The sequence below is a fragment of the Prosopis cineraria genome, unplaced genomic scaffold (genome assembly GCF_029017545.1).
Source record: "Prosopis cineraria cultivar Desert tree isolate PC_DT_omini unplaced genomic scaffold, ASM2901754v1 PC4, whole genome shotgun sequence".
NCBI classification, from domain to species: Eukaryota; Viridiplantae; Streptophyta; class Magnoliopsida; order Fabales; family Fabaceae; genus Prosopis; species Prosopis cineraria.
In genome coordinates this window covers 34540987-34554457 of record NW_026555335.1, presented here as the reverse complement: position 1 = coordinate 34554457, position 13471 = coordinate 34540987, and the positions used below count along the sequence as shown (strand labels likewise).

General features: G+C 26.1%; 1 protein-coding gene across 1 annotated transcript; it reads right to left on the bottom strand.

Moving 5' to 3' along the window:
- Nucleotides 1–116: 116 nt before the first annotated feature.
- Nucleotides 117–13053, bottom strand: LOC129308981 (transcription factor RAX1-like). Its single transcript, XM_054950332.1, has 3 exons — nucleotides 12987–13053; nucleotides 828–957; nucleotides 117–735 (listed from the first exon to the last, which is right to left on the bottom strand). Exons 1-3 carry the CDS (start codon nucleotides 13051–13053, stop codon nucleotides 117–119), a joined length of 816 nt encoding a protein of 271 aa, XP_054806307.1.
- Between the last annotated feature and the right edge of the window lie 418 nt (nucleotides 13054–13471).

Here is a 13471-nt window from a genome sequence, read left to right as displayed (position 1 = left end):
CTTTGACTTCTTTTTTTTTTTTTGAACTATTGCCCACATGACCTACATCTATGTAGATCCCACAACTCCCACTACCCCTAACCATAAATTTTTTTAAAAAAAAAAAGTACAAAAAGTCAAATGGTACCGTAGGAAAACAATAGTATTTCGAATGCAACCAACTCATGAGTATAGAAAATTGAAGCGAATTCACCAATTTTCTCTTGGGAGTAAAATCCATTATTCACAACGTCAGAGGGAAATCCATACCCAAAATTCATTAATACTTGGGTAGCTTCGTCGCCGGCATGATCTGGCAGCGACAAACACTTGTTATCCATTGCAATCAAAGATGAATCTGAAATTCTTGAACCTTCCTGAGACAAGGCCATCATACTTGAGCTTGCGTTATTAATTTCTGAGATATCCATGAAACTCGGACTGTATAATTGAGTCGGATCGAAACTGATCATGGTGTGAGTGTTAATGTAAAACCCAGAATTTGCATCGGTCAGGATGGGCAGAGTTGAGCTGGGAGATGAACTCTGGTTTTGAGGAGCAGGAAAATCTGAATTTTGGCTTTGAGTCTGAACATTGTGAGTCAGTAATGGGGTCGAAGGAAGATTAATGCGACTGTCTGTCATTGTTTTGAGGTTCACTTTTCCTGCCATTAGCTTCTTCTTCAACTTGGTGTTCCAGTAGTTTTTCACATCATTGTCTGTTCTAACAGGAAGCTGAGAGGCTATGGCCGACCATCTAAAGAATAACAAGAAAAAATCATGTGATTAAGTGAAGAAAGACTTGCAAAATGGGGGAAAATATCGATGATTATTGGAAATTATAGTTGCCTGCTTCCCATTTGCCCATAAAGGGTAAAAATAATGTTGTCCTCTTCTTCAGGGAAACCTCCGTGTTTGATGTCTGGCCTTGGGTAATTGAGCCACCGTAGACGGCAACTCTTGCCACATCTCCGAAGGCCTGTAATGTAAATACTATACGGGAAAACAATACTATATAAAGATATAGATAAAGATTCAATCCCTTGTCAATTTACTTTCTGAACTTATGCTACACGGGAAAAGGCTAGTATGATTAGAATTGTTATATTTCAATTTCTTTCTGCATCTCTAATAAATAATTTAAATTTGAAAATCATAATCTTGATATCCTTTCATCAGATATTAAGGGTTTTTTTTTATAAATAAAATAATTAATTCTCTGTAGATTTTTGTAAACTGACTCATACGATTGAACTGGAGTATATTAATATTTCTCATTTTTCTACAATAGAATGTGTGCACAAGATCTTTGGTAATATATATTTTTTTAAAAAAATATAATTTTAAGTTCCTACACTTTATTCTCATTTTGTTATTAATTCCTATATTTTTTTTAATATTTTATCTTCCTACATTTTTTTCATATTCTAGGTCACTTAAAGGTCCCTACATTTTATTCATAGAGGGACCTAAAATACTAAAAAATAAAAGTATAAAGGCTTAGAATATCAAAAAAATACAAAAATTAATAGTAAAAAGCGAGTAAAGTACAGGGACTTGAAGTTAGATTTTTTCTTTTATTATTTAACATATGTTTTGTAAAATTAACTATTTTTTCAGTTTATATATTAGATAAGAAAAGTTTATTAACTACTTATATGTAGTATGATGATAATTTTTTTAAAGTAGAGCCAGTAATTTGGGCTAAACTTGAGGGGTCAGCCTAAACCAATCCAAAAAATTTAAAGCCAAATCTAAAAAAATATTAATTTTTTATTGTTTGGGCCTATTCGGAGGCCCAAATAAGCCTGAAAAAATTTAAGCAAGCTCAACCCCGAGCGACTTGAGGAAATTCGAGCCAAGCTTGATCAGGTTCGGGCTTGGCCTAAATACCTAAATAAAAAATAAATTTTAAAAAATATATAAAATATGATAAATATTAATTAATTTTTTTTAGTTTTATATCATTTTATATCAAAATACTATATATTTGAGTGTATTAATATAGTTATTTTTTTAAAAAAATAAAAATAGTTATATTTTCATATTTTCATATTTTTAATTAATAAAACATCTCAAAATAATATTTAAAATATATATTAATATCAATTTTTATTTTTTAGATCCATTTTTTTATAAAAAGTTTTGAGTCCTATACATCATTTGCTTATAAAAAAAATTAAATTTCTATTTTTTTATAAATTATAATTAATTTTAAAAATAAAAATAATTTTAAAAATAAATTCGGGCATGGATTTCTGACTCCACTACTAGATAGACATAATAAATAAAATAATATTCTTGAATAATTACTTGGTTATTGTTCATGCTAAATTTGATTAAAAATTAAGAATAAATAAGAGCAAAAATTTCTTATATGTAAGAGTTAAACAATATAAAAAGTTAAAGAAAAATGATTCAAAAAGATAATATTTTACTTATAATTAAATAATTTTTTTATATAATATAATGATGGCTATTTTTCTTATATTCATAAAAAGAAAAGTATAATTTATTCAAAAATTTATTCAAAAGTTATTAAAAATTTTGAACTAATCGAAATAATAATTTTAAGTTAGTAATTTAACTGCGATTAAATTGAGATAAACTTAATTATAATTAAAATAATATAATTTAATTAAATATATAAAACATTCATATATGACATGATAAGAGCAATATTTAAACAATAAGACATTAATTTGCAAGTAAACAAAACATTCAAGAATAAATTATATATAATACAATAAAATAATAACAGAGCTACTTAAGTATAAGGATAATAAGTTATTTTTTATTTTTTTAAAGTTAAAATAATATTTTATACTTAATAAAATTTTTTAAAATTAAAATTGATTCAAAAAATAAAGAAAAAAATATTTTTAAAAAGTTTCAAGTATTCAGGTCAGCTCGAATAAGCTTGAAGCTAGAAGGTGTTAGAGTCAAGTTTGTCTATATAAGTTTTTTAAAATAGATAGGATATTTTAAGCCCGATCTGAATAAATCTAACTCGAATTGAGCCCTACTCGAATAAGCTCAGTTCATCTGAATTACCGAATCTATTTTAAAGTATAAAAGAAGTTTGAATATTAGACCTCTATCTCCAATCATTCCAAAATCTTAGCATTTAAAATAGACCAACAGCCCCTCCATTTCTTTTTTTTTTTCCTTCCACTTTCCCAATCATCACCATTCATTTAGTAAATATCCCCGCTCAACCCAAAATCCTAGAGTTTGAAATGGACTAAGGGCTTTTTCATTTTTTTTCCCTCTTTTTCCCTCCACTTCTCCAATATGTATAACCTAGTAATACTTTTATTGTCCCATTCCAATGAAATGATAGCCCGAAGAAAATTAAAAGATAATACTTGTCTAAATGAAGGATAGACAAAAAAATTATTAATTTATATATAATAATTATAATGATCATATAATTTTTTGAAAATTTATCATTTGATCTATGTAGTCCTAATTCAATTATAATTCAATCTCTAAATTTAGATTTGTTACAATTCAGTTTTTATAATTTTAATTTAATTATGACATTGTCATTTTTAACTTGTTGCAACTTAATTCTTATAATTTAACTATTTAAAATACTTGTATCTATATTATAGAAAATAAATTTATAAAAGTTGAGGTTCTCTTTTATTCTGAAACTTTTCCCTTAAAATCTATGGACACCCTAGACTCAACATTGGATCATTTCTATCCTTGGATGTTTGAAATGCACACCCATCATTAATGTGTTATAATGTTTGTTTTTAGTCGAGTGGATCCCATTATTTTTTTATAGCACATTTTTTATAATAAAATATTGGGTTAGGAGTTATTTTTGCTCTTAAGTTTAGAGTATTCACAAACTTTAAGGCAAAAGTTCAGAATAATTACAAATCGTAAGAGAAAAATTTAAAGACAAAAGTGACCCATGATCTAATGTTTTATTATAAAAAATAGTAAAACCCACTCCACTGAAAACAAATGTTATAGTGCGTTAGCAATGGGGTGATGAGGCAAGCATTTGAAATGTTCAAGGGCATAAATAATCAAATGTTGAGTTCAATTACCTGCATACATTAAACTTAAGGTTCAAAAGCAAAAATGATCATTAACTCACTTTATAAAGACAAAAGTTATTTTCAAATTTAAAAATTAAAATTTTAAATTATTAAAACTATAAGAATATAAGGATATAATTGTAGTAAGTTAAAATTTTAAAATTTTGCATACGAGTCAAATTATAAAAGTTGAGTAACAAATTAAAATTTAAAAATTAAATTATAATTATGTTAAAAATTATATGATCAGATAATTATTTTCTTAACTTTATATTTGTTTGGAGGATTTAAAAAAGAAAAATGCTGGGCGGCATCCGTGGTTAAGAAGGAAAGTATTAAAATAGCTGGAAATATCCCTGTTATGTGTCATCCACAACTCAACCATGCTTTACTCTTAAGAAAGAACATGAACGTCAGTGTCAAGTGTGAACTGTTTTTGTATTCTTTAATTTGTTCAAAACCATTATATGTCTCTTCGAAAGATTTGGAGACACGGCTAGCAAACCTGAAAATAGTGAAAGAAGCCAGAATTTCCTTAACCATCATTAAATTCATTTTGTTTTGTGGTGACGGCAGATGTCAAAATCCGGCGGCACCATGACTTTTGATTGCTTCATCAAAGATATTTACCCCTATTATTTATAATAGATAATTCAACAAAAAAATATTGATAAGTTATAAATTATATTTATATCTATGGTGATGCCTCAAACTCCAAACAAATGTTTTTAAAGATATTTGGTATGCTTGTTTACGCTGTAGTTTTAATTTCTTTGGGGTTGTAATCTCAACTCAAACTAAAAAGTTTGAGAAAACTTTATTTAATATTAATGATGAAAATTTTAGAAAATGAGAAGTGTTGAACACCAAATCAAAGTTGCCAACAACAGTTGCACATTCATATGGCTTAAAATTAAAAAGTAAGAGCTAGTCTCTCACAACGTGATAAATTAAATTTTAAATTCTTAATAAAAGACATATTCACATTTAGTATTCGATGATATTTCGAACATGATTGTGTTTAATAGGATTATATATGTGAGCAATGAAAAAAAGCTTCAACAAGCAACTAATAACAACTTTACATAAATTAACAAAGTTAGTTAAAATTTGTTATATCCCTTAAAATTTCAAAATTATCTTTAATAAAAGTTATTCGTTGGAGGAGTTTGTTTAATTAGTTAAGGAAATTTTATAACTAATTAGGGATATTAGGTTAAAAAATTAATGTTATTATAGACAAAACATGTTATATTAAATAATATATATATATATATATAGTGAGAATGGGAGTTAGTAACATTAGGGGTGTTCAACTTGGACCCATCTCGATTGGCCTGATATCATCCCGATCATATCAGGACGGGTCTTGTTTCGGCACAAAAATAATTGGGATGGAACTTTACGGGATGAAATAGGAAAGAGGTTTGAGATAGGATAGGACACGGATTATTATTGAGACGTCTCATCCAGTCTCGAATATTATATATACATTATTTTAAATATATTAATTATATTAATATAATTTATACTATATTAATTATATCAATTATAATTTCAATACTTTCAATTCTTATTTAAAACTAAAGTTTTTTATATTGATAATTTTAATGACATTAAGTAAACATGACAATATCTTTTTTTTATAATATATTAATTATATTAATATAATTTATTTTTATATCTCTCTATTTAATAATTTTTATTTATAACGTGTTTCTTACTTTATTTTCAGAAGAGTAATTAACTTAGTATATCTCCACTAAAGTAAAAGAACAATGATTTGATGTTGTGTTTAACTTACCTGTTGTTGCTATTCTTATAGCCTAAAGATCACTTGTATTTGCTATTATAATGTGTAGTTGTAATTAATGTAATTCAATAATTAACTTTAAATTGTTGATATTATGTACTTGTATTATTTTGATTTTAAACTTAATAAATTATATGATTTAAAATTTTAATGAACGTTATTATCTAGATCTTTCTCTAATATTATTTGATTTATTGGGACGGTGGGATGTCCTGATTTTGTCCCGATCTTGTCCGAACTCTTAATGGGATAGGATGACTTTAGGAATGAGACGGGATACAAGATCAAAATTCAGTCTCGATCTTTTTTTTGAGATAGGACACGGGATGAGAGTGTCCCAATCCCATCCTGTCCTGTGAACACACTTAGGTAACATCATAGCTCTCTAAAATTATAAAAGATCATAGTGACAGGTTGAAGGTCAATGAAGGCCGTCTCTAAACCATGGACAACTCATCAACTCCTTCACACATACTCCCCGTGTATATAAAATACTTTTTAAAACTTTTTTTATTTTTAAACATAAGAGATTATTAACATATTTTTTAATAAATTGATCATTATATCTTTATTAAATTGAAAAGAAAAAAAGATAAATACTCTCATTAATTTATTTTAAAAAAATTTATTTTTTTATTTATAATAATTATAAATGAAATCAAAATGTTACTATACTTTTAATTAAATAATTAATTTTTATTAATTTATATAATTTAATTAAAAATATCTTATATATATGGATGGAAGAAGTAATCTACAACAGGAAACAATAATCATGCCCTTGCACATTATTCCTAGCTGGAGATAGGGCTATATATGGGCTGGATCGGACAGAACATCACCCATACACATTACCTAGATTTTGTTTGAAGGCTTTTTTATTTATTATTATTATTTTTTTTTTAGTTTTTGAGTCATGCACATCTGTCATACCTAATAATTCACAGCAAAAATGCATAGAATTATGTTATTCATGGCTTATGAATAATATAAGTTTCTATATCATACGATAATTAATTATTTATTTAATTTCATGAATTATTGATATAGTAAAAATGTATAAATTATTTTTTATTTTGGTTATTGTAAGTGATAATATTTATGATTAAATTCTAGAAGTCATATGAGCTATGTAAAATATCCTACCGTTAAGGGTTACTAGTCTTATAGATAAAAAAATGCTACAACAAATATAAAATTTTTAAAAGTTCATAAATTATCTGTTAATAAAGTCTTCAACATTGATCATGCACTAGAGTCCATATTCTTGTATCAATTCAAGAAAAAAGAAAGGAGTCAATATTCTTTTAGGTTGTGAATTAAATCTAATTTTTATAAAACACTTGTGGTTTTTTTCCTTTTTGTTTTCAGATTGGTGTGTTAGAATATGTTGCATACGTTTGAGTGTTTTTTTTTTTTGATTTCCGCTATTAGCGTGTAATTAAGCTGATTATTCGTGATTAATAAAAATAACTTGTATTTTGGCCTATAAAAGTATCATTTATCCTCTCAGAGTTTATCCACAATGAAACCGTGCTGATCTACATGTTACTTGAGAGCTGAAGCAACACTTCAATTTTGGTGTAACATAGATGCAAATGTATGATGATGGAATTTGCCATTTATGGACTCCATGAACATATGCCTTCAAGGCTTCAACAATTGACTTCTAATAATTTCTGGCAGCTGAATTAGACTCCTCCATTCAACACAAACCTCATATAGAGTCCCCAGATGAAAAAAAAAAAAGGAAAAAAACTATGAAGACCCAGAATAATAGAAGGTTTAGCGATGCACAAGACAAGGTCTAGCGATTTACTTATTATACATGTTTAACTTTTTATTGTTCTGAGTTTATTGTTATTTTCTCATGTGAGAGCCTTGAATGTGATTATCCCTAAGAAATAATGACACATAATATAGCCGAAGGAGTAAATAATGATACAACGTGAAAAAAATTAATAAATTGTAATAGTACTTGTGAAGAACCTCTAAAAGGACCCTCTGTAAAATAAAATAAAGAAATTTAATCTTTTAATCCTTTAACTTTTAACTCATTTATAATTTAGTCCCTCAACTATGATTCGTTGCGACTCAGTCCCGCAACTATAACTCACTGCAAAACTCAATCCCTCAACTTTTGATTTACCTATAACTCGATCCTTATTTTTTAATTTTTTATCAAATAAGAGGGATAAAAATGCTCATATATTATTTTTAAAATATCCTCTTTCTTATTCATTATAATGAAATATAAGCTAACATGAAAAAAAAATTAACAAAGGTTAGGAACTATTTGTAAGTGATTTAAAAGTTAAGAGACTGAGTATAGGCGAGTTATAATTGAGAGTTGAGTTATAGGTGAGTTATAGTTGAGGGACTGAGTTTACAGCGATCATAGTTGAGGAACTGAGTTACAGCCAGTCATAGTTGAGGGACTGAGTTACAAGTGATTTAAAAGTTGAAAAACTAAAAGTTTAATTTTTCCTAAAAAAAACTTTCTCAAAAAATACATTATTTCAAAATAGGAGTGTGATTTGTAGTTGATGAGTGGTCTAATTCATTTATTCCTAAATGTCTTAACTATAACCATTATTTTATCAACACTTGAAAAATTATCAAGATATATTTTTTTTTTGAAAATTCAAAACAGCAACCACCATCATAACAATCCTTAATTATACTGTTCTTCTTCCAAAAATTGAAATTTGTATTTTCTGAATATCATATAATAAAATCTCTAACATCTTTTAATTAAATCAATCAATTATTATCATGTAAAATACTTATTAGTTATTAAGAAAATGGATTAGCGCCACCCACTGGATCCAGAGTAGTACAAATTCAGTAAGAGAGGGGATTATTAATTGATTAATTCTCTTTCAACCGCACATGATAGATATGTAGTGAGAGATAAGATCAGCCAAAGTATATATCTAAACAGGTAAAAAGAAAGACTATAATATCCGAAACTGGAATATAATAGATATTCCATATCCAATATTATAAAGTATTTTTTAAAATATTACAATAAAAAATATAAGACATTTTGAATGGCATTTTTTAAAATATTATAATAAAAATATAAGATATTTTGAATGGTTCAAGGTATATTTAATAATATTTTTTAATTTTTAATTGAGACAATCTATTAAATAAGTGCAAGCATGAACAAATGTGTAATTTAAAAAATAATTAACAAGTAATTCATATAAAGTATAATTTGATTAAAAACATTTTATAACATTAATCGAAGGAAATAAATAAGAAGCAAAAGCCGCAAACTACTGAATGACATGGAATTGGATTTGATTCACACATTGCATGGATGTTGTAGAGTTTCACATGAATTGGGCTCTCTATTCGTCCTTAATTTTAATGAAAAAAATTATATTAAAGTCTCATATAAAAAAATTAATTATTATAATATTTATTGATAATTGAATAAAATTGTATTAATAATACAATCAATTATTAATGCAATTTTGTTCAGTTATTAATAGATTTTGTAATAATTAATTTTTCTGTATAAAACCTGATTGTAATTCTCCCATTTCAACGTCATAATTATGAGGAGTTATCTGTTCATTATGTTTCACCCGTGATTTCAATTATCAATGTCAAATTATGTTTAGGGTTAGATCATCAGATACAGTTGGATGATTATGTGTCAACTGTCAAATACTGTTTTTTTTATTATTATTTCAATGAACTCAACTTTCAAATACTCCTCCCAGCTCTAGTTTTATTTACATGTTATTTTCAATATATTTGATTAAAATTAAGAAAAAATTTAAACTCATTAATTATATTTAAAAGTTTAATAAGGTATAAATTTTGTCTATATAAAATATATGTACTTTTCTTACTAACATTTAATGGAAGACAAAATAACAAATTTAAAATAAAATTTACTCCTTTCGTTAAAAAATGTAAGACATTTTTAATCAAATTTTATTTATAATAAAGTAGTTACTTATTTTTAAATTAATTTTATTTTTTCATATTTATCCTTATTTAATAAAATGTTTCATTCTAAAATAAATATCAACTAATTTATTCAGTAAGGATATTTTTTAAAAAGGGGTAATGATTATACTTTAAAAAATTAAAAATATCTTATATTTTTTAACATTTAAATTTTTTAAAAATACTTTATATTTTTGAGTGGAGGGAGTAATAATATGATTTAAAAATAGAATTAAAAATTTTTCTCACTGAGCATGTAAACTGGCCAAGAGTGAGTATACCTAAAACTTGATTTCATGGGCCAGCTTGTTAAAACTTGAAAAATAATTAGCATTTCTTTCGGCCCAACCTTTCTTTTCCCGTTGGTCGAATTAGGTGGCGAGTGGTGACCGGTTAGCCTTGCCTATCAATTATCAAATGCTTGTCTACGGAAAAAAAATAAAAATAAAAAGGAAAAATAATAATTACAGAATTTATATAAGCATTGATGATAATTAAAGATCTTGATATTGAAATATTATGGTAGGATCATAATCTTTATCAACAATTAAAAGACTTTAATTATTAAAACAATCAATGGGAGGTCACTCTTTAAGAAAAGTTATTAGTAAATTTAAGAAATGTCATTTTGTGAAAAAGTCAACTATAAATTGATAAAGTTGGCCAAAAAAAATTATAAATAGATAAATAATTTCATAAATTTATGTAATGTTACTTATAAATTTATAAAAGTTTATTTGTAAATACTCCCTCCATTAAAAATATAAGGTATTTTTAATTTTACCTTCAATGTAATAATTACTTGTCTTAAAATTAACTCTATTTTTTATATTTATCTTTATTTAATAGAGTTTTTTACTCTAAAATAAATGTAAAATAATTTATTTAATAGAGATACGTTTAGGAAAAAAATGATTATATCTTGAAAGACATTACATTCTTTAATATATAATTTTTTAAAAAATATCTTATATTTTTGAACGAAGTGAGTAGATATTAAAAAATATGAGAGGGTTACTAAATGACAGATTTACAAATAATTTAAAACATTAGTATCTGAATAAAATATCCTCATTTAATCATGTCATTCATAAGAGAAAATAAGAAATAATATTAATAAAAGGAAAAATATATTTGCAAGTTCTTATAGTTCCATTCTATTTTGAATTAAATTCCTACTGTTTATTTTATTTTAATTGAACTCTTATAATTTAATCACTTTAAATTTTTAATCCCTAAAGGTTAGAATCCATAAATTTATACTTAATTACATAATTTTTATAAATCAAAATTAATATAATTAGGTTGCCTTCTAAATTTTTTTATACATATAGAATTTTTGTAAAAAAAATTATAAAATTGAAAACAATGAATTAAATCAAATTTTCTTTTTCAATTTTGATTAAAAAATTAAATTAAACTTTTTGACTAAAAATAGCATTTCTATTTTGTGAAATTTAATAATTCTTTTTTAATTTTAATCGGGGTATGGTTAACATATATAATAGATTAAACTATAAGGGCTTGATTAAAATAAAATAAATTACTAAAACTTAATTTAAAATTAAATAAAACTATAAAGATTTGCAGATTAATTTTCTCTTAATTAAAAACAAGGGTGATGGGATGGGTAAAAAGAAGAGTTGATGAAAGAGAGTGATAATTATTTGTCAAGCATCATAAGGAAATGACATTAAATAATCAAAAGATTGAATAAATTTAAATAGAGATAAAAAATTGGAAATAAAAAAATGAAGATAGAAGGTCCTTTAATAAATTGGAAATCATAGAGCAGTAGATTTTTATACCTTGGTTTATACTTTGTAACTCAACACATGAATTTACAAGTAGCATTCATTAATTTGTAAAAGAAAAGTGGGAATACATTTTCTAAAATATAGGCTTGTTTGGCTTTTGTTTTCAAAAACAGGTTTTTGTTTTTAAAAGAAAAAATTTAAAAAACTTATTTGAATGAGCATTTTGAATCTAATTGTTTTTAAAACTATTCTTATTTTTTTAAACAAAAAATAGAAACATCTTAAATTTTTTTCATCTTATTTTTCTTGTTTTCAAAATTTATTATTTTTATTATTGAAAACTATAGTTATCTTAAGTCTTGACCACTAATTACCGTAAGTCATCACCATTAACCATTGATGACCATCACTATTGATCCATTGATTGATTTTAAAACTGTCTTGAGTTGATGGAATTAAACATATTTTTTTATTTTGAAAAATAAAAAAATGAGAACAGTACCTAAACAAGCCCTATATCATGGTTTTGATAGTTTTTTGCTACCTTTTGGTTTGAATTGCAGCTCTTGAAATATGAATTTGCAAGTAACATTTGTTAATTTGTAAAACATATCAATATATACTTTCAGTAATTTGCCCTAGGCTCATTTCCTAGTTTGCAATTATCAAAACACATTTGTTAGTGTGTATTCTCACTTTTAGAGCAAGTCATTGAAGAACATTTGGTCCTCATTTTTAATTTCCAGTTCTTTTGATTTTTATTTAAATATATTTCAATCTTTTCTTCTTTAATGTAATTTCCCCGACGATCATTCCATGACTTGAAGGAACACTTGAGCTCACCACTGCTTCTCATAACATATGATACATAACTTATAACTGGTTTGTCTCTATTCTTTTTATGTTAGATCATCGGTTTCGCTATGAAAATTTTATAGGTATATTAATTCGATGGTCCATAGTCATATCTAGCCCACAACATAAATGAGACGTCTTAAAAACCTTGTGACTAAGTGACAAATGTTAACCAATAGGTAACAGAACATACACGAAGAAATTTGCATCTTTATCCAAGAACTAAACCTAAAACACATGAAGAAGATTCCAAGTACGCATGGCGTGTCAATAACAAGTTGCTCCAGTAATAACATCATCTCCTTCACTTGAAAGATGTCTTGGGTTTAAATCTAAGGTTGAAATGTTTATATGTATATATTCGTGGATATGGGTGTCTTTCTTTTTTATGAAAAAGGGTTTTGTTAGAGACCCAAAAAAAAGAGGAAAGAAACGTAGCATAAAATTCAAGTAGACATTGATACCTTTGCCTCCAAGCCCCAAGGATGTACAAGTTCTAACATAGAATTATAGCTCTCATTACATTCATATCCAAAAGTGGCTTTTAAGTGCCAACCTTTCTCCAAGATCCAAAGTAGATCCTGAGACTTCTTCAGAAGGGACCAAGAAGTTTGAACAATCATTCAGTGACTTGGAGGAGTACTTGAGCTTTGCTACTCACACCCCTTCACAGAATAAGCTCATCTTCAGTTTCGTAGGAGTTACTACTACAAGCTAACCTGTATTGCTCACTTGCTGTGTGTCAGTGTTCAAGCCTGTTTTAAGTTAAACTCTAACCATGAAAAGACAGTGAACTTGGTGATGCAGTACTTCTAAAATTCTTTTTAATTTTTTGTTTTTTTAATGACAAAAGGTTACTTTAAGAATAGACACCATTACACAACACAGAATCTAGGCATAACTGACAAGATGCTTGGCGGCTACCAGACTACCATTATAATGCAACGTCTTTACTTTTGTAAATTGCATTGGATTACTGATCTTTTTACAATATCTTTACTGTTTTTTCTACAGTGCCCCACAATCGCACTCCTTTGAAAT